The following is a 23,233-nucleotide window of genomic DNA, read 5'->3' on the forward strand; positions in this document are numbered from 1 at the left end:
ATATGAGCACATGGGGCTCATATATAATCATTGGTAATATATGAATGTAAATTATTCATATAAGACCATATATATGAACCCTATACAATCATATGTAAATATGGCATCACATACGATTCATATGTAATCATATTGACCATAAATTTCCATACATAATCATGCATGTTATCAGATATTAGCACATGTGACTCATATATAATCATTAATTATATATGAACATAATTTATTCATATGTGACCATATATGTGAACCATATACAATCATATGTAAATATTATATCACATACGGTTTATACATAGTCATATATTATTTTTTATCGCGTTCAACATCATATATTTTAAAAATCAAAATAATAACACATTTATTAATCATATTTTTAAAAATTGTTCTGTAGTTGGAGTATCAGCTTTATTAGGAAATTACTTTTATTTAATAATTTTTTGTCAAATTTAAATATCAATTTTTTAAAATTAATAAATAAATATATGTATATAAATATATACATATATATAAACACGTGTGGTTTCTTCTTACATCGTTTTAAAGTAAGTCGAACATTAAAATAACTTAACGGGGTATGAGGAAAGGGGACATCTAATAATAAAGTCTCCAACAAACTCGACTAACTCTCTGGTATCTTTGTCGTGACTTCAGTATAAACCCTCGTACATTGAAAAAACTATCATATATTTTATTTAATTAATAACTACTCTATATTATTAAATTATAAGTAATTAATTAAAATTTTGAATAAACAAAAATAAATTTAAACTTAACAATAAAATTATTTTCCAAGCAATATAAAAGATAAATAAAATATTAAACTTATTATAAAATAATTAAAAAAGTTTAAAAAAGTGTTTCTATATAAAGATCAATCCAAAAAGGATAAAACAGCCGTCAGTAGATGATGGTGGGGTGGTCTAAGGAAAGTAGGAACAAAGAATAACGAGAGGATGGTAGAACATAGTGAATCAGGTTGTGAAGAAGCACAAAGTGTTAAAAATCAACAAGATGTTGCTAATTTATCTAGAGCTTCAAACCATAATAATAATTACAATAACGAAACAATAAAAAATTCAAATCGTTTCTCATTATTCAAGTGGTTCAAACCGAAAACTAATGAAAAAATAGAATCACATGATTTGAGTGCTTGTTCCAGTACATCAAGTGTCGATACACTGTACAGTACCACAACAGTACGTAGTTTTGCATTTCATTCCGGTTCAAAAAATAAAAATGTCGAAACAGTGACTCTCGATTTACTTAAACATAATAATAAAGATTTGGGACCTTTTGGATCTGGTGCTTCGAAAATAATTCATAAAAATAATAATGATCAATTAGATCCGTCTTTAGATGTCACACGGACGTTACCATCTCACGTTTTGTCTCAAAAACGTGATATAACAACACGCTATTCACTGCAAACTTGTTCAACAAATTTTGGTTCTTGTGACAATATCACTCAAGCTCACAATTTAATTGACAATAATTATTCTTTGAACAAAAACTATGTAAGAAAAAGATTACATGTGAAAGGTAAAAGACGTGCACCTCAACCCCCAAGACCGAAAAGTGTATGTAATCATATAAGCAATAGTGCTGAAAGACGTAAACGTCAAGCACCAAAACCACCAGGTTGGAATAAAATAGATCTGATGGACAAAAAAAATTTTGGAAAAGATAATCATACAAATCATAAATGTAGTGGTCAAATTGGTGCCAGACAAGAAATAATGATGAATGAAGAAGTTAATTATGACAAAAAGTACCAGCAAAATCAATCATCAATAAGCAATGACACCCTGGTATTACGCGGCGGTGTTTTGGTGGCAAAGAAAGAAAATCTGTTGAACAAAACAACAAGTCCGATAAAAATAACAGCAACACCGAAACCCTGGTACAAACGCAGTGTATTTGAGACAAAAAAAACTGATAAAGACAGCAGTAGTTTTGATGACAGTGATCCATTGACAACAAAAATAAATTTTTTTTATCGTGATAAAACCGAAATTAAAGATGATAAGCGCAAAGATAAAGATAAAGATACTAAAAGAAAATCGGGGTTGTGTATATTGACAAATATAAGTGAATTGGACAAAGAAGCTGCGGCAATCGTTCAAGAAGAACAAGCTAAGACACGTGCTGCGATACGCCAACAGCAATTTAATGGATCGGATAACATTGATAAATATAATGACAATCAAGAAGAAATAGTTCAAGATATTGTTACATCTTCTATTGAAAATTCACCTAAACGTGGAACACGTGCTTTGATTTCGAAGTTCAATGCCATTGGAAATATAACCAAAGTTACCGTTAATTCAAATTTTTTTAATAAAAATTTGCCGTCACCAAAATTTGATCGTAATTGGAATTCCGCAGGATCATCTGCGAATAAAGATCGCGTTGAACCACCAGATTTATCACGTTATTTCCCAGATAAAAATAAAACTAAAAACACCCAAAGTGCTATCAATGCTTCTCGTACGTCATTTTTACAGAGTACGCTAACGGACAATACTTCGGATAAAAAATTAACGGAACCGCATAAATTAATAAATGATGTCACTAATAGATTAACTGCATTGCAAAGTATCGTTGCGACAAATTCATCAAAAGAAAGTACAATGAGGACTCACAGTCCTGTTTTTTACCGTCGTGATAAAAAAGTTTTAGATGAACAAATAATTGATTACAAAAGTTCACCAAAAGTTTATCGCGCTCATGATAAAACCAACAGTAAAGATATACAAAATGAATTTAGTGATTTGTTTAAAGAAATAGATCGCCAATTAAATTTTGATATTAAAAATGAAGAATTGCACGTAAAGAAGACAAATGATTCAAATAATTCAGCCGCATCAAAAGTAAGCAAAGTTTTAGATATTTTAGTCGAAGCTGAAGGAATTAAAAATAAAACGGATGGTGATCATAAGAGATTTGATAAAAATAGTAAAGCCGTTACGAATGTATGTGATGACAAAGTTACTGATTTAAAGGAAATGCTTAAAGAAATGAAACATTCGCTACCTAAGCGGCCTAAGGCAAAAAATAAAACCAGAGAATTTATCAAAAATTCGGAGACGAAAAATTTTTGTGATTCAATTGTTATTTCAAATCCGCCGGTTATACAAATCGGTCCTTCGACATCAACATCAACGTCAGTGTCGTTGACGTCGTCATCATTATCATCATTTGGAAATAAAGATGAGAGAAAACAAGAAACGGACAAAGGCAAAGTATCGTCGAGTGTTCAAACTTGTGGTAATTTACGGAGGGTAACTAATAATTCAGTATTAACTGCGGTACCATCGACCTCACAACAATGGAAAGATGATGTTATTTATCGCACAAATGGTAGATCATCGAAAAATAGGGGATTAGTTAAAAATAGATTTCAATTAATGCGTCCGCGGGAATTTGCGGCTATCGAAGCTATTAAAACAATGAAAATAACTAATCAATCAAATAATGAAGATGATGATAATAATACGTATGCTAATGTTATGGAACAATCGCTTTACGCAAATGCTTTGGTATTACCGTCGAGAAATCATCAGATTATTTCTAATAGTAGAATAATTATTGATGGTAATGATAGGGATGATTTTATAAAAAGAAAAGATAAAATTCCAGTACCTGATTTAACAAGTGATAATAATAAATATCCAGTGGAATTTTTGAAGGCCTCTGGTAAGTTCATTGTACGTTTTTAAAGTGATTCACAGTCTACGGTCTATTTATAATATTTATGAATCAGTTTCTTTAGCTTCTTAGCGTTACTTATAATCATTTTTGTTACTGTTTGTGGTTTTAATTTTAACGGAATAATATTTTCAGATTTGATACTATTTTTTTGAAAGGGTGCAAATAATTTCTACTTATTAATTGTTTTTATCGAATTTTATATTGTTATGAAATTGAAATGTTAATCTGATGATTAGAAAATTAAAATCATTAGCCAGATTCGGGATTTTATCAGATTGAGAATTTGAATCAGCTTTTAAATCGTTTGTCAGGTTTAATATTTTTATAAGATTTTGCGTCATTTGTCAGACTTAGAATTATTCGTCAGATTTAAAGCCATTCGTCAGATTTGAAATTTTGATTAGATTTATAATATTTATCAGATTTTTAATCATTCATCGGATTCAAAATTTTTATCAGATTTCACGTCATCTGACAGATTTAGGATTATCCGTTAGATTTAGAATTTTAATTAGATTTATAATTTTTATCAGATTTTTAATCATTCATCGGATTTAAAATTTTTATCAGATTTCGCGTCATCTGTCACATTTAAAATTATTCGTCAGATTTAAAGTCATTTGTCAGATTTATAATTTTGACTAGATTTATAATTTTTATCAGATTTTTAATCATTCATCGAATTTAAAATTTTTATCAGATTTCGCGTCATCTGTCACATTTAAAATTATTCGTCAGATTTAGAGCCATTCGTCAGATTTGGAATACTGAATAGATATCGAATTTTTATCAAATTTTGAATCATTCAACAAATTTTACATTATCGTTAAATTTGGAACTATACGTCAGATTTAAAAATTTTATCATATTTTATTGTTCTCCGTCAGAATTAAACTTATTCATCAGATTTGAGGTCATTGGATAGATTCAGAGTCTTATTAAATTTCTAATTATTTGTCAGATTAAATTTTTCCGTTAGATTTAGAATTTTCAACAGATTCTTCATTTCTCGTCAGATTTTGAACTTCAGATATTTTTTTTTAGGAAGTAAAGATAATGAAGAAGAAATGACGCAAAACATGAATACCTTGGCTGTGAATCGTTTATTAAAAAAATTAGAAGGTGCAATAGCATCAGGTAATCACCAAAAAGCCGCTGGATTTGCCAAAGAATTAGCGCATCTTAAAATCCAGTGTTCAGTAGTAAGACAACGACCTAAAATAGACGATTTATTAAACGTCGACATGTACATCGAAGATAGATTAGCCCACCAAGGACCAATACCACTTCAGGTAATTGAATAACACAAAAAAAAAAGAAGTAGATCTTGAAATAAAGTTCCGTTATGCAAAATTAAACTTATAATTTATTCATTTTTTATCGACTCGTAGCTTCCGATAAGCATGACGGTAAGACAATTGAAAGTTAAAATTTTCAATGAGTTTGAAATACCAGCAAATGTACAGAGATGGATTATTGGAAAAACTTTAGCAGAAAACGACGACGCAACGCTTGAGGATCTTAAAGCTATTGAAGGAACTCCTGTTTTCCTTTATCTCGTCGCTCCAGGTAATTAATCATTTATTTATTTTTTTTTTCATGATTTTTTTTTTATATATATTAGCGTCGTTTTTCTAAAGGATAGTTTTGAATTTTTGTCATTCCACCCTCGAGAACTCTTCCAAATAATGGAAAGACAATTCTTGTAAATGTTAAGCTCTCAATTTTAATATTAACCCGACCCCCAAGATGACGGAAGTTTGAGGAGAGAAAACACAAATTTTTAAAAAAAGAATTTTGATATTTTATAACTATGGTAATAATCGACAAAAAAATTTCAATTTGGCTCAAATCTAGGTACTTCTATATGATGTTTGAACGGGTGCAGTGAGAAATTTTTTTGACCGATATTGCACACCTCGAACGCGAAGCGCAGAGGTAGTGCTCTACTGTCGCCAAATGTCAAAGCAGGGTTGTCGTCAATCCGACTTTGTCTTATTTCTATACACGAGAGTATTTTATATTATAGTGTATGTTAATTCTAAAGTCAATTTTTCAATTGAAATTTCATATTATTCACATCAATGTTGTGGTTATGTGTCTAGTATATTTAAAAAAATGCTCATTCTTGGTTATTATAAAAAAAAAAAATTGTTGATAAATATGTAATTTTTAACATTTGAGCTCAGGGGATGTCATTAAACGTTGGCAAGAAATAAAAAATAATTGCACATATCTAAGTATCCTTATTTCCTGTCAATCATAATTACACTGGAAAAAATCGGGCGTGAATTCAGAGTGATTATGGATTTTATTTACATCCGAATTTACTCCAGGACTCGGAGTTCCAGATTTCTAAAAAAATCACTCGGCATACAGTGTAAATAAGGAGTTAGTTTTTCCAGCTGAGTTATTTCGGAGTGTTCTGGATTTTATTTAAATCAGCATTAATGCGAATGTTCGCTCTGATTTTGAGTTTTAGTACTAAAATAAACTCTCTTTAGAAGTTAATTTCACTTCGAAGCGGAGTTCCAAAAGTATAATCAACTCCCCTTTGGAGTAAATTTGACTCCGCATTCACTCCGGATTTAATCCGCGTTCACTCCGCAAACTTTTTAGTGTAGATACATGAATATAATTTTTTTTCCTATTTTTTTGGACTTTGTCTACAATTGAAGAAAAATTTAGTCATTTTTGCTTTTTAATTGAGTTTTGTTTTAAATTTTAGAGACTATTGAATGTATCTATCATTTTTTGTTTTTACAATTATCAATTGAAGACTTTTTTTTATCAGTTCTATTAGTGAAATAGTTCTACTAGGGGTCGGTTAAAATGAAATTGAAGAGCTCAAAATTCACTGGATTTTTTTTTTTTAATTATTTAGAAGAGTTTTGGAGGGTGAGCTGATGAAAATTCTAAAATTACCTTTGAAAGGACCACCCTAATATATATATATATATTAGGGTGATTCAAAAAACAAACAAATTTTTTTTTTTTCTTCCAAACAGGTTCAAAAGTTTTGCTTAGATGAAAAAAGACGCTTGTGAAAATTAGAGCTCTTAATATTAATATTAACATTGTCCGCATTGCACTTTTCTATTTCCCATAAGAATAACATGGAAAAATTTTTTTTTACGTCTTCTGATTTTTATATGTAGCTGACGATGCGTCATAGGAATAATTGGCAGGCCTATTTTTGTAGGGAATTAAATGCTCTACAAAAAAAGATTCTTATTATTTTTTGCGGAATCTATTTGTTCAGAAGTTATTTGAGGTCGAAGTCGAATTCATATTAAATTTTGAGTTTTTCTTACTTTTCCGGCGAAACCATCAGACCTATTACAAAATATCATGTGACCTTTTTTGTAGACAATTTTATTTCCTAGAAGTTATACCAAATAAAGTTTTTTTGAATTCCGCATTGTTTTCTAGTTATTTTCATTTTAATGTCATGCTCTTAAAATCGATCAGAAGAGTATTTTTTTTATGAGCATGACATTAAAATGAAAATAACTAGAAAACAATGCGGAATTCAAAAAAACTTTATTTAGTATAACTTCTAAGAAATAAAATTGTCTACAAAAAAGGTCCTATGATATTTTGTAATAGGTCTGATAGTTTCGCCGGAAAAGTAAGAAAAACTCAAAATTTAATATGAATTCGACTTCAACCTCAAATAACTTTTGAACAAATAGATTCCGCAAAAAATAATAAGAATCTTTTTTTGTAGAGCATTTAATTCCCTACAAAAATATGCCTGCCAATTATTCCTATGACGCATCGTTAGCTACATATAAAAATCAGAAGACTTAAAAAAAATTTTTTCCATGTTATTCTTATGAGAAATAGAAAAGTGCAATGCGGACAATGTTAATATTAATATTAAGAGCTCTAATTTTCACGGGCGTCTTTTTTTATCTCAACGAAACTTTTGAACCTGTTTGGAAGAAAAAAAAAATTTGTTTGTTTTCTGAATCACCCTAATATATATATATATATATATATTTAATTTTGCGAAATATTTGACGATTATTGAGTTAACGAGCATGATTTTAAAATTGATGGTTAATAAATTTTTAGATTTACAGATCGCTGACATAAATAATAAACAATTTAATAAGGTATTGGATCAAAATCATTTAACTGAACGACTACTGACCATTAATAATAATAATGACGATAGTGATAATGATAAAAATAAACACAAGAAAAAAACAAACCAATTAGACAAAGAAAAAAAAGATGATTACCAAATTAATTTGACGGATGAAAAAAATAAGCAAAAATATTTACCGAAATCAGTTGATCCAGTAAAAAAAAGTTCATTAATTTTCAATGTCAAAAAATCTGAGGTAATCTTGCGTTCATAAATTAAATTCATGTTCAATTTTAATTATCAGTTATTGATAAATTAATATTTTAAATATGTAGGCGGTAGATGATGATGATGATGATGATGATGATGATGATCAAGGGAAAAAAATTGAAAATTTTTTAGAAATTAATAAGAAAATAGAATTAAAAAATATGAACAAAGTTTGTTTAGTAAACAAACAAGTGGAGGAGGGTCTGGAAGAGGGTAAAATTATTTTTGATAATCAAATTATTGAAGGGGCTGCAGCTTTACCAAAGAATAATAATAATGATAATCACGATAATAATAATAATGATAATAATAATAATAATCATAATAATAATAATAGAATGGAACAGTACACGCAATTGATGATGCTTGAAAATTGTGAAATTGTTTTAAATGTTGAGCCTATCGAGTGCCCGATTTGTTTTGTTGTTTATGATCCACTTGAAGGTGTAGTACTCAGAGACTGTTTACATTCATTTTGCAGGTATAATATATTCATATAAATCTACATATACTAATACTTATTTTTTAAATTAGATGTATAATGATAGGGCCACCGTAATATTATTTGAATTTGTAAATTTTAATCGTATCTCAATACACTTAAGCTTTTTGATGCGGGACAATAATTTTTATAGGAAAGTGGGGCAAAATGAGACTCCATTTAAAAAAAAAAATTTTTTTTGGTTAATATTTGTAAATAGTCTCTGAAAAAATATAGGCTGCGGTGGTCACGAAGTAGTGAGACCATTTTAGAATTTTGACCAAAAAAAAAATAAATAAATAAATAAAAAGAAGGGAAGGGGGGGGGGGGAATTAAAAATGCTCAGAGACTTTTCCGAAAGATGACCTGAGATATATTAATGTGAAGGTTCTGGGACCATAAAGTTTTCTTTGCTTCAATATTCTTTATTATTTTATACTGGAAAAACTCTAAGAGTATCGCGGAATGGTAATCCAGCTAAAAAAAAATTATATTAATTATATATAATTGCATACAATTCTATAAAATTTATATATATAATTATTATGTATGTATGTTTTTATGTAAAATTATAAATAATTACACTGGGTCATTTTTTATATGCAATTACATATTATTATATTTAATTATATATGGATTATATATAATTACACATGAATTGCATATAATGATATATAACCGTATATAATTATATATATTTATAATTTTTTTTACCCGGGAATCAAGAGATAGAATAAAAAAATGATAAACTGCTCGATTAAAAGAGATCCCAGAGATATATAAGTGTCAAAATTTCGAAATGGTCGGACTATTTAGGGTGATCAACTCACCCCATAATTGTAAAAAAATCTTTTGTTAAAAATTAGTGTTTCATTTTGCTCCGTTCCTCCAATAAATTTCTATATTGATTAGTATTAAAAAATGATTGAATTCTAACAAATATAATTTAAAAAAACATCTCAATTTTATCTCGACAGGCGGATGTCATTTTTTATATTTATACTCTTATAAATATATATATTTTCCCCTTACCTTTATTTTATCACCGCACTGTCATGTATGTTTAATTTAAATTTATATTTTGCCTGCTGAATTATATTTAAACTATAATTATTATAACCATTATTTTTATTGGTTTATATTTATATATATTTTATATCTTAGGGGATGTATTGAAAACACAATTAAATATTGCAATGAAGCGGAAGTAAAATGTCCATATCGAGACTCTGAATATACCTGCGAATCAACGCTGCAGGAGCGTGAGATAAAAGCTGTAATAAATATATTTTTTTTTCATATGACTAAAAAAAAAGTATATAAATAAAAATAAGGGTGAATAGAGGTGCTGTTTTGCTCCAGCTGGGTTATCAATTTTTTATTTTTATTTTATCAATAATGATGATAATAATAATCAAATGCCGGCTATTGACTCAATTTTTTTTTTGTTAATTAAAAATATTTGCAATTTTTTTTTTTTTTTTTAACAGCAACATAAATTTTCACAGATTTTTAATTTATCGCTCGTGTAAACAAATTACAAAACTTTTTATGTTTTTATCACAACTTTTTTTTTTTAATATTTATATAAAAAAATTTTACTTCGTTTATATTTACGGCGACAATAAGTAAATGTATAAAATATTTGTACAACAATATTTGTACAACAATATGTAAAATATTTGTTCGTTATTATTCATAAAATAAAAATTAGTCAATCAAATATTCATCGAAAATGTAAAGTAACTTGATAATTAAACAATTCAACGCGACCAAAATGAGAGACAAAAATAAAAAATTATACAAGTTCATAATAATGAAATCGTTAATTACCTAGAGGTAAATTTAACAGACGTCGTAATTATCATGAGTAATTTATCGCGTGCCAAATGCCAAAAGGGCGTATAAAAGTTATACGCCCTTTTGGCTTTGAAGAACCAAAAGGGCGTATAATTTTTTTGTTTTTGGTGCCAATCGGTTTGTAAACATGTTCTAAGCCTCAAAATAAAAAAAAAATTTTCCAAAGCCAAAAGGGCGTATATCTTTAGATACAAAGATACAAAGATCTAAAGATATACGCCCTTTTGGCGATAGTACGTCAAAAATTTTTTTTCTGCAGATCTTTACGTTTCGAGCGTTTCTAAAAAGAATGACAAAAGAAATTTTTTTATACGCCCTTGGGGCATGGAACCCTATCTAACTGCTGTCATACGCCCTTTTGGCATTTGGCACGCGTTATGTTTTAAACTAAATTTTCACTTGCGAACAAATAAATATGCTGGGAAAATAAAATTTCTGTTTATGTGGATTTACACAGATCTAAAATTTTTAATAGATCTCAAAAGATCTCCGGTAATTTCAGAAGATCGTCGATGATTTCAGATTTACGGTCATCTTAAACAGTCACTGATCTCACCAGATTTTCCGAGATTTCTCAATCACACTAATGGAGATCTATTTAGATTCATGAAGATCTATAAGTTATGAGATCAACTTTTCTCATTAGGGCTACAAAAGTCGCCCGAGATCTCCGACGATTTTCGTGAATTTTCTCAAATCGTAGATCTTTTGAAAAAATAAGCCCTGGCAACTATAAGATCTATAGATCTTTATAGATCTGCTAGAAGTAACGTAGACCTAATTGTTGGAAAATCAAATCTCTGTAGATCTACTATAGATCAGCATAGATTTAAATTATTTTTTCCCGGGTATCGTTCTTAAATAATTAAAAAAAAATCATAATTAGAAATTAATTTATTTATTTACTTAAATTTTCTCGTTTAATTTAAAATTCCACTTTATTAAAAGATTAACTTGTTGGGCAAAACAATCACCGAGGTAAGATGGCCACCTCAAAATTTTAAGCAAAGATTATTTTTTTAATTCATGTTACACACAAAATTTGCCCAAAAATTTTTAGTGAAAATTTTCATGAAGAAAATTAATAAAACAGTTCCAAAGTACTAAAAAAAATTTTTTTGATCAAAATTTTGAGCTGATCATCTTGTTCTACGTTTCTCCATACATTCTATTATTTATTTAAGCCATAAAAAAATTTGTGAACAAGATCATGGATTAATTTTTTTACTGTCACGATAATAATATTGACAGTCAAATTTTTTTTTTAACTTTTATACACAGAAACAACAGATTTTTCGCGCAAGAAAAATTTTTCATTATAAAATGAAGACTAAAAAGTTTTTGTTTGGCTCCAGAAAATTTTAATTTTCAATTCATGATGCAAAAAATTTCTTAGGGCAAATAAAAATTTCGTCGGGGCGAGTCAAAATTTTTTGCGCCAAGAAATCCTTTTTTTCTGTGTACAAAAAAAATTCTTAATTGTCATATTATTGGTTTTTATATTTTCAGCTGGTGAATCCGCAAATTTATGAACAACATTTAGCTAAATCAGTAGCGCAAGCTGAAAATAATGCCGGACATAATGCATTTCATTGTAAGACACCCGATTGTCCGGGCTGGTGTATTTATGACGATAATGTTAATAACTTTTTATGCCCCGTGTGCAATAAAAATAATTGCTTAACATGTCGGGTAATTAAAAAACAAAAAATTAAATAATATTGACACATAAAGTTCTCCTAATTACTTTAATTTGATGACACAGTCTAACTCCATTATCTCGGACAGTTAATTTACGGAGGAGCGGAAATTTCTTGGAATTTTCGAGTTAACGGATGCCCCTTCTCTCTTGAAAAGTAAACTACAACGCATGCGCTCTTACATCTATATGAATGATGCGTATATAAACATATAGTCGTATATACTGCGTATATAAAAAATATAGACAGACCCATACAAATATATAGCATCGGGTGGGAGACAGCGTCACTCGTAATGGGGGTTAAGATTCAGGGGAAGTTTTGAGATAATAGAATCCGAGTTAATGGAGTTCAGCTGTAGGGGAGAGTGGGGCAGAGCGGCCCCCCTAAGCCAATCATTATTTTTTGTGGCTTTCAACCATAAGATCACTTTACTTTTGTCCTATTTCGAACAAATTTATGGACATTTGGCCAAAATTCTGAAAAATTTTTTTTTTTTTTGTGGGGCAGATCGGCCCCCCTTCAAAAAGTGATAAAAAAATTTTTTTTTTCGTTTTTTTTTTTTTTAATTGTTTTCATCATTAAGAATGTCTTTCTTTCTCTTGACAACTATTTATGGTTTTATATTACTCGAAAAAAATTTTTTAAAGCGTAAAAAATCGTTCACTCTCGATTACCTTCATTACTAATTGTTATTTAATAAAAAAAAAATCAATTCTATAATTTTACTTTATTTCAAAAATTTATCAACTAAAAAAAAATTTAATTTTTATAAATTTTTAGTGACCAAATTTGCCTCTTACATAAAGAAACGGCCGAAAAATATGAAAAAATAATTTTTTCGGAAGTTTCGGCTGGTCCATTTTGCCCCAAATGTCATGCGTAGGGGTACAAATGCGCAAACATATCGGATTTATAGTAATTAGTCGAAAAAAAAAAAATTTTTTTTTTGGTCAAAATTTCAGGGGGGCCGCTCTGCCCCACCCTCCCCTACTAAAAATTGAATGATAGTAATAATAAATAATTAATTTTGCAGGTAATCCATGAAGGTAAAAATTGTTTTGAATACCAAGATGACGTAAGAATATCAAAAGAAAGTGATCAAGAATCAAAACGTACGGCAGCAATGTTAGCTGAAATGTTGAGACGTGGCGAAGCAATGGCATGTCCAACTTGTGATGTTGTATTGATGAAAAAAATGGGATGCGATTGGCTCAGATGTTCAATGTGTAAAACTGAAATTTGTTGGGTTACTAAAGGACCACGTTGGGGACCTGGTGTAATTATAAATTTATTATTTATTATTGACTTATTATGGGTGTGATAATTCAAACTAATGAATAATTCGGAAAATTCGAATTCTTTGTAAATTTTTTAATTTTTCGTTTTAATTTTCGAATCATTAGAAATATTCGGATTATTTATAAGTTTTCAAATTATTTGGAAAATTCAAATTAGTCGAAAAATTTGAATTACTCGTAAATTTTCGAATCAATTTAAAAATTCCAAGTATTCGTTACACTGTAAAAATTTTTTGGAGTGAACGCGGATTGTTTATTTACTTAATCTCCTTGTAGTGAAATTTACTCCAAAGGGGAGTTTATTTTAACATTAAAACTCAGAATCAGAGTGAAAGCGGATTTAAATAAAATTCAGATGACTCCGCTGAAAAGACAAACTTTCCATTTACTCCGTATGCAGAATGATTTTTTAAAAAAACTCCGAAACTTTAAGGGAATTCGGATTTAAATAAAATCCGGAATCTCTCTGAATTCACTTCCGATTTTTTAGTGTAATTTTCGAAAAATTGGAAAAATTTAAATTATTCACAAATTTTTTTATAATTTATCACGTGCAAAATAAAAATTTGATTTCCGAATTTCTAACCAAGTACACAGAGTTAATCGAATAATGTGAAAATTTAATGTACTTGAAGATCAGAACGTTTTTTGCGGAATGAAATAAAAAAAAAGAAATGAAAAGTAAAATATCTACACGGAAAGAATTTTTTGATAAAAATTACTCTGTAATTTCGAGTAATCCTGGGCCGATGCAAAAAATTGATATTTTTTGTTTAAATATTAACGTTGCTAGACTATGTTTTACTCTACTACTGAGTAATTTTTTAAATGTCTGATATTGAATCGATTATTGTGAATATCTCATCTTAATCTATTAATTTTTACTCCATGCGATTAATTTTTACTCCCCAACATACCATTCTTTTAAACCCATTATATTTTTGATGAAAAACTGCTCATAACTCAAATAAATTTTCTTATATATGGAAGTAATTTTTACTCTAAACTGCAGAGTAATATTTCAGTAATCTCCGTTAATCTTCGGTTAATATCGGCTTCAATTAAATGTCTTTTATTTTGCTCGCGACAACTTACATGTTACGCACACAAACGTAGGCTTGGAAAAAAAGATGATCTCTGTATCTCTCTATAACTTAATATTTATTTCAAAATTAAAAAAAAATTTGTATCTTTTCTTATTCAACACAATAAGAGTAATCTTTTTTTTATTATTTTTCAAAATATTTATTTTAAGTCATATTCTAAAGCAATTAGATGATTTTTAGATTTTTAATGAAAATTTCAGCCTATCAATTGTAATTTTTATTGTAATTCAATATAAATTTTATAAATTGAATCATCAACTTTTTTATCATAACCTATGAGTAAAAATTGAATTAGAGAGAATTTATTTAGACAGCCGCTAGGTGTAATATTTACTCGTGATTGTGAGTAAAAATTAATCTGATTGATTTTTACTCACTGAAAGAGTAAAATTTCGTAATTCGAAAGTAAAAAGTCGTAATGGCCCAAGGTTACTCGATTCAGAGTCATTTTTAGAATAAATAACATGGCAATATTCATACGGAAATTCTTTCCGTGTACTGGATCTAGATTTCGGAAATGTTTCGCACGTCATCTGAAAATGACAGGCCACCACCAACTCCCCCTAAATTCGCCTTTAGACCCAAATTTCTTGAATTATTTTCATTTTCGTTGCGTGAAAAACGTTCCGATCTTCAGGTACATTAAATTTACGAAGAATTCGAAAACTGACAAATATTTGGAATTATTTACTTCGATTTGATTTGAACACACTTATAATCTATAGTATTAAGAGTAAACACTCAACACTTCTCTTTCTACTTCCTTCTTGTCTCCATAATTAATTTTAACAAATTTACTTGTGATCTTAAAGGGCAATGGTGATACATCAGGAGGATGTCGATGTGGACAAAACGGAATAAAATGTCATCCTTGCTGCAATTACTGTCATTAAATAATTTATTATTTATTTTTTACTTACAAAGTTATCATTTTTCACTATAATTTTATTTACATTAAATATTTATACAATTTTAACACCACTTATTATACATATATTATATAAGTCAATCAATGATGTCAATAATACACATGTAAGAAATTCAGGAAAAAGTTAAGTAACTTAATAATAACTAGACTAATTTTTTTTATCATTACTTTATAATAAAGTAAAATAAATTTTTTAATTATTCTAGTGGGCGTTGTATGAAAATAAATAATTGACAAGAAAATTAATTTCGTTATATTTATTTTCATTGATGTTTATTAAGTACCGAAAATTGATGCAGATGTACTGTACTTGTTCAGGCCAGTAATAAAATCCACTCATGTCCATCACCCACTGTACGCAATGCGATTAAAACATTCGTATTTAGACCAACAAGTTTCTATTTTTAATTTCAATTTTTTATTTTGTAATCAACTTTTAATTTTCCGCGCCTTTTTTAAAAACATTTTCTACAGTAAATTACTCATAACTGATCTAAAAATTGCCGTCCGTTTGACGTAAATTCGAATTTTTTGTGTGATTGACCCAAAAGATCGAGACATCTGTCGTTGCAAGTAGACGTCAGTTTGTCAGCAATAAGTTGACGTCAGTTAACATTTGAGTAAAAGTCGATTTTCGGCGATTTTTTTTACCACTGAGTGTAATCTATAATTAGGAGATGACGTCAGAATATTTACATACCTGCAGATGTAAGATTGACTGTCGGCAGGTAGCAAATTTCTATTTTTCATATTTGCTAGCCATCTGAAGTCTATTTGAGCTTCCAACTAACCCGAAACTAGGCCGAATTTTTTTATATCATTTGAGAATAGAAGAAGTCAATAACGACCCTGATAGCCGGGCTGTCTAGATAGAAAGTTGATGTCAATTAGTTGTTATCAAGTTGATGACAACTTCAACCTTTTCAACTGTTGACTACAAGTTGACGGTAACTTTCTGGGAATTGAAGGCAACTGACCGTTAACTGATGATCCTTGACTTCAACATTCTCAGAAAGTTGGCGTCCAGTTGTCAACTTATGGAAGTGCCAACTTCGCGTTCAACTTGGTAACAAGATGCAGCAGTCGGTTGTCTCTAACTTCCGTCAGCCCTGATGGCAAGACTTTCTGATCAGAAATTTGATGACAATTACTTGTAACCAAGTTGATGACAACTTGTCGACAACTTTCAGCTTTTGCAACTGATGACAAGTTGTTACCAACTTTCCCAGAAAATTGGCAACAATCGACTGCCGCAACCTGTCACCAACTTTCTGAGAAAATTGAAGGCAACTTTTCGTCAATTAATGGAATGTCAACTTGGCAACAAGTTGCAGCAGTAAGTTGTCGCTAACTTTCTATCAGCTTGGTTATTAAGGGACTATTGATAAGATACGTCTTATCTAAAGTCGGTACTTCAGAATTTCTAATGTATTTAGTGATGTTACCATCTGGCTCTACCTATTCGAGCATTGGACACTTGATGAAGAAACTAGTTTAACATCTGTACGAAGCTAAGCTCATTGTTCATAAGAGGGAAATTTATAATGAAGCTTTTTACATCCATAGAAAATGATGGAATATTGCTGCATTCATCAGGAAAAGGCAGTGTGAGGTCTACTGAAACATTGTTTATTATCCATTGCATATAAATAGATCTACTGTATCAAGAAGCTATTCCGTCGGCGCGGAAGAAATTGGACAGGGTATTTAATCCTCTCTGTCTCATTGCATTAACGCTTCGACCGTAACAGGGACCAGTTGAAACAGCAAAGTCAATATCGCACTGGGAGTTGGGACAAAAGGTAATTCCGGGAGTAAACATAGCAAACCAACCAGATTTGAATGTTGACATTCAGACACTGGGAAAACTAGCGAACCAAATACGTTTCAATTCTGATGATTTAATAGATTTTGCCCCAATCAACCGGAGAGCAGTGATATGATCTGTCGTCACCCGGAAGAAATGATCGTCGACGCGTCTAAGGAAGAGTTTGTCAAACAAAGTGCTGACAGGCTGAATCACCTTCACTTTGTCAAAACGTCAGAAGTAAAATTGAATACAAGAAAGATCGACAAGCTCTAATGATCTGACTGGACTCACTCTACATTGATCCGGCCTGGAAAAATTTTTATGCTTTCGTGTCCTACTGGAATTTATTGTATTCGGGAAGTTGAGAGATTGCGTATATTGAGTAAGTAGACGTTAATTTAATAACTAAAACTAATTGAGAGTCTGATGATAGAACGATATCTTCACTTTGGATACTTTAGAATTTTTTAGAGTAATATTTATTACCTCTGTAAATAAAATTATTTATAATAATATACTTAGACACGAAAACGCTGGTTTTTCAAAATCAAAAACAAATAAATATATATCAGGATATATATTAAAAGCATAGCTGACATTACTTTATCATCTTAGTAATGATTGCATTACATTGCAAAGTATGCAGCGGCGCACATATTTATTTTGATGATGTACAGCTGCATAGCTGCATTGCAATGTGATGTACTCATCATTAGTCTAGTAAAGTAATGTCTGCTATGCATTTGAAATCACATAAGAAATATTTACTTGCAATTATTCTCCATGTGCTCGTAAAAAAAATCATAGTTGTCACAGAAAAAAACTTTTCGCGCAGGAAAAAAATTCTATCTCGATTACAGATCTATTTCATTGAAAAATTCGATTTCCCATTTAAACACAGGAAATTTTTTTTGTAAACTTTGAATTCTTCTGACTCGTCAACAGATCAATAGATCGAATGAACTGATACATATTTTTGTAGGAAATTGAAAGCTCTACTAACAACTTATCTTACATTTTTTTGATAAATATACCCGTTCATAAGTTTTTTGAAGTATAATGAACTTTGATATATTTTTGACTTTTTTGGCGAAACTATTAGACTTGTAATCAAATTTCGTAGGACCTTTTTTGAAGATCATTTGATCTCTGACGAATTATCTTCTAAAAATTTTTCGAAATTCCGACACACTTTTTAGTTATTTGCATTTAAACATCAGTTTCTTTACAAAAAATCGTGTTCTGATTTTGATTGATTGTAAAAATAAAAACTGCAGATTTTTTTACTTAAAGTTTTCTATCTTTGATTATTAAATCAATGAAAAAAATTAATGTATTCATTCAAAAGACATTCACGCATTGATATTATTTACTTCAGCTAAAAAATATTTTTTGAATAACGACAACATTTTTATCAAAGTTCCGTCAAATATATTTATATGAAGGGATATACATACACTCAGAAAATTAAATAATATTCACTACTATCTAGTTATGGTAAAATTTCTATCATCAATCCGATAGTAGTAAATATTTTCTAGATGATTGTATAAATCATCTAGATTGTAAATTTTACCATATTTATAATAATTGTTACAATCCTGTATGTCAACTAGAGTTAATTATTAGTATTATTCTAAACAGTTATATTTATAATCCAGATGGTAACAGTTACCATCAGAAATCATAATTGTTACCATCCTAATAGTAACTGTTACGAAATTTATTGCAGAAGTTATCATCCAATAATTATTAATTCTATTAAAAAACATTATAACACTAACTATTTTTGCATTGAAAAATATTCCAATAATTCTAGATGATTGGAATTAAAAATTTAGCATAATAAACACAATTACTTAATTTTCTGAGTGTAGTGTTCGTCTCAAATTGAACAGAATAATTCGTAAGCTTCCGAAGATAAAATTTTTATCTGCCTTGTGATAACTTACAAAAAATTTATTACTCTAGTTGACGAATAATTGAGATTTTCAAAATAATTCAAAACTTTGTGAATTAATCGATTGGAATTTCAAATCGAATATTACTGTAACATCCGACACGAATAATTTCCTAAGTTAGAATTATCCGAACACCCTAAATGTCTCTATACATAAGAAGGGATGAAAATAAAATATATATACATTTCAAATGCGCATGCGTTAGAATAGAGACGCGGTTTGATTTTGTTGTCAGTAGCTCCTGATACGGGCTCAGACAAAGTCATAACGATTCCTTACAATTATTTAAGTACGATTTTAAAAATTTAACAAAAAATTTATCGTAAATAATATTTTAATAGTGTTACATTTCGTTAAAAAATTTAAATCGACAAACTCAATCACACAAAATGTAAGTTGTATTTATCAAAATAATTTTTCTGATATTGTTATCATCAATTTATTATTATCATTTATTTAATTTACACAATAACTTTTTTTATTTTTTTTTCCTTTCAAATATTGAATACTAGATAGTGACGAAAACAATTTTATTCACGACTATTTTAGACAATTGATTCTGTTAACAATTAATCAGAGGGTAAATTATTACGAATGTATTTAATCAATAGTTTTCTTATGGACCAATTACTAAATAAGACAATTGATATCAATAAACTATTGTTTTGTTCGAATAACATTTTTTTTTTCTTGTAACAATTAAAAAGTTTACATGGAGAATAAAAATATTGTTGGTAAAAAGTAATTTATTTTGATCTAAAACATTGGAATTCAAATTTACATTGGGTTATTCTGATTAAATTTATTCGTTGAATTATAAACCTTGAGTACTTAAGAGGTAAAAAAAACTTAGAGATAAAATAAAACGAAAAGTTTCGAGGGTTTGAACTTCTGGATAAACTTATATAGCGCCTTGTAAAAAGCGTAAAGTGTCACTTATGTGGCACATCAATTCAAATTTTGTTAAATAGCTTTAGCATGGTCATTTATAAATCCCAAAGTGCTTTTATTTATAGTCATTGATTTTTGTTTAGACAAAAATTTTGAAAAAATTTCTCACAGTAGTTTTCAATATTTGTACGGAAAAAAGAATAGTGGAAAAATTAAATATTATATGATACTGAAGTTAGCCGACGTCTAATAATTTTTGGATTTTGTTTTAGACAGTAAATTATAAAAAAAAAAAATTTGAAAAAATTGCACCTGTAGTTTTTTAAATTTTCTACAAGCGCATAATTTTTTTTTTTTCTAATTGATTTATTCAAAAAAAAAAAAATCCAAAAATTTTTAGTTGTCTATTAACTTCAGGAACATCATATTGTAGTATTCCGAACTTATAAATTAATATCACTTATACTACAATGATAAAACACTCAAGCTAGAAATAATAACACCACAATTAACAGCAGTAAAAGAAAGGCAAGAGAGATATAGTTTATTAAATACAAGATGTACGCTGTTATGCTGTCAAATTATGACTGACTGACTCTAGTCGCGCTTCTATAAAATAAGAGAAGAAGGCATTTGTTTTCTAATTATTCAAATGTTTTAAAAGATCAGTTTCACATTCGTTACAATATATATCCAAGATTTCGGCTGCCCAATTTCAAAACACAGTAGCTGACAAAAATAAAATTTTTGAAATATGCATTGAATCATGTTCACAAAACTCCAGTGGAACTAAAAATACTAAAAAATCGATTTTGAAAAATTTTTTAGACGTAAGTTGAACGTTCTTAACGTTTTAAACGTGAATTGAACGTTTTGAAAGTAAATTGAACGATTTTTTTGTATCTTGGTTCGTAAAAAATTGGTAATTTCATGAGTTATGATTTTAGTTTAATGATAACATTAATTAATTTATTTCAATATTTGTAATGACAATTTTCATAACCTTGATATCATAATATGTGAAAAGATATAATAGTGTTAAAGATAGAAGTATGAAACTGAAAAAAATTTTTTTTCAAAATACGAATTTTTTATTTAAGAGCCAGAAAAGCGGACGACAAAATTTTAGGGAATTGGCGTGATTATAATCCAGGAGTACAAAATCGATGAAAAAAATTTTGTGGTATGCTTATGTTTTCTTATTGTAAGTCTAAATAGGTTTTAGTTACGTTTTCGATTTATGATACTCCAATCTACGTTTTGAATAAGTTAAAAGCTGTCAAATTGAGTTTTTAATGTCCAAAACGTTCAATTTACGTTTAAAACGTTAAGAATGTTCAATTTACGTCTAATATTTTGTCCGGGTGGGCAACCGATTTATTGCAGTTTCGAATCCCGGCATAGTCCCTCTGCTTAGAAATTCAAAATTACATTATTTCTGAGACCTAGCAATTATTACAGTTTCATATAAAATTTTTTCAGTCCTTAATAGCGAAAAGGTTTTCAACCTTTAAATTTTGAGTAAAAATTACATCTTACATTTTTCAAGACATGGTTTTTTATTTAACTGAGCTTACATTCTAAAAAATTGAAATTACTATTTCATATAAGTAGCGTTTTACTCGAGCAACAGAGTTTAAAAATTACAGCTTGAGATGTGATAATTCACAAAATATTTATCATTCTCGAAAATTAGTAGCACACACTGTAAATTTAATTGACTAATAAAAGAATACATTTATTCTCGTACAACGAAAATTACATTACCAATAAATGGAAATTTTTACAGCTTCTTATATTAACTATAAACTTTTCTATTAAGAACAGTTGAAAAATAACAAGTAATTGAATTTCCAAGTTTTATTCAATTAAAAAATACATCAGAAACTGTAAAACTTTGTATCTATAATTGTAATTACTCTATTACAAATAGTCTCAATTTTTACAGTGCAAACTATATTACTTGAAGTTTTTTATACTTGGGCTCTGTTTTTGCACTAAAAAATGTCATTCTTCTACTGCTCTATTTTCCGTGTGAGAATAATAAATCATATATATGCACATACATGGAGCATGTATGAAAGTTGGCCATATATAATTCATTTTTGACGAGTATCTAAACTTTTAAGGGTTAGAGGCACATCATTTTTTTTCACTTTATTTTATTCTTAGTAGGGGAGACCGGGGCAAGACGGCCCACCTAAGCCGGTTATTATTATTTGTGGCTTTTAACCATCAAGTCGATTTACTCTTGTCCAACTTGAACTCAATTCACCAAAATTTTGGTGAAGCTCCTGAAAAAAAATTTTTTTTTTTTGGGGCAAGACGGCCCCCTCCGAAAAAAAATGAAAAAAAAATTTTTTTTTTTTAATTGTAAAAAAATTTCCCACGTAACAAATGTTTATATTTTTTCGATACGTACATTTGTGAATATTGTGAGGATTAATTTATAATACACTTAAATTAAATTTAATACCTCAAAAAGTATTTTTCTTCCATTTTAATAGTTAATGTTGTTAATTCTATAAATATATTATTCATAATGTTATATATAATAATTATAATTGTTTTGTTGGGTTCTATAACCAATTATATGAACAAATTATAAGTTATTTAATAAAAAATAACAATTGATTAATAATTATTTTTCTATTGAATAAAAAATTGATTATTGGTTTTTTTAACTTTTTCAAATGCTCTATTTTAATCCAAATCCATATAATTAACCAAAAAATGATATTTCTATTAAATTAATCATGACTAGGTTATAATACTATGAAATACATTTTCTTTTAGAATTTTTGAGTGGTTCATTTTGCCCCAAGTTTCACGTATCGGGCTAAAAATGAGTAAATAATCTAAATTTGTGATAATCAAAAGAAAACAAGAAAAAAACATTTTTGGTTAATTTTTGAGGTGGGCCTTCTTGCCCCAGGTGGGCCGTCTTGCCCCGGTCTCCCCTACAATATAATCACAAAAAAATGATTTAAAAAATTTAGCAACTTTTGAAAAATCGTAAATAAGAACTTATCCGTAGAAATTAATCATATATTGCTATATTCAAAAATCGGCCATAAATGTTCATATATGACTCATATGGTTAGTACATGACACA

At 28.7% G+C, this 23,233-nt stretch overlaps 2 protein-coding genes across 8 annotated transcripts in view; both read left to right on the forward strand.

Moving 5' to 3' along the window:
* The first annotated feature begins 638 nt into the window (after nt 1–638).
* On the forward strand, nt 639–15,821 carry LOC130673200 (uncharacterized protein MAL13P1.304-like). 7 transcript variants are annotated; one of them, XR_008990853.1, is made up of 10 exons: nt 641–3,699; nt 4,759–5,006; nt 5,106–5,283; nt 7,795–8,066; nt 8,146–8,561; nt 9,726–9,837; nt 11,931–12,113; nt 13,158–13,400; nt 15,341–15,579; nt 15,663–15,821. XR_008990853.1 is itself a non-coding variant. In XM_057478147.1 (9 exons), exons 1-9 carry the CDS (start codon nt 957–959, stop codon nt 15,419–15,421), a joined length of 4,476 nt encoding a protein of 1,491 aa, XP_057334130.1. In that variant the 5' UTR covers nt 641–956; the 3' UTR covers nt 15,422–15,818. The 7 variants fall into 7 exon arrangements, 6 of the variants coding, with proteins under 6 accessions (XP_057334132.1, XP_057334131.1, XP_057334133.1 ...); XM_057478147.1 differs by having other exon boundaries at nt 15,341–15,818; XM_057478149.1 differs by lacking the exons at nt 13,158–13,400; nt 15,341–15,579; nt 15,663–15,821 and adding an exon at nt 12,187–12,481 and having other exon boundaries at nt 639–3,699.
* Nucleotides 15,822–19,476: 3,655 nt separating this feature from the next.
* LOC130673648 (protein qui-1) overlaps nt 19,477–23,233 on the forward strand; it is a 53,251-nt gene continuing 49,494 nt past the window's right edge. Inside the window, exon 1 of the mRNA XM_057478756.1 lies at nt 19,477–19,618. The gene's annotated coding sequence lies outside the window, so the exon portion shown is untranslated. The remainder of the gene's footprint in view (nt 19,619–23,233) is intronic.

The sequence above is a fragment of the Microplitis mediator genome, chromosome 8 (assembly GCF_029852145.1).
Source record: "Microplitis mediator isolate UGA2020A chromosome 8, iyMicMedi2.1, whole genome shotgun sequence".
Lineage (NCBI taxonomy): Eukaryota > Metazoa > Arthropoda > Insecta > Hymenoptera > Braconidae > Microplitis > Microplitis mediator.

What these genes read in the sequence shown, in the direction of transcription:
- LOC130673200 (XM_057478147.1), top strand. Translation starts at nt 957, where the DNA reads ATGGTAGAACATAGTGAATCAGGTTGTGAAGAAGCACAAAGTGTTAAA. An exon ending in GGAATTTTTGAAGGCCTCTG is followed by an intron (nt 3,700 to 4,758) that starts GTAAGTTCATTG and finishes ATTTTTTTTTAG; the next exon opens with GAAGTAAAGATAATGAAGAA. An exon ending in TGTTTACATTCATTTTGCAG is followed by an intron (nt 8,562 to 9,725) that starts GTATAATATATT and finishes TTTATATCTTAG; the next exon opens with GGGATGTATTGAAAACACAA.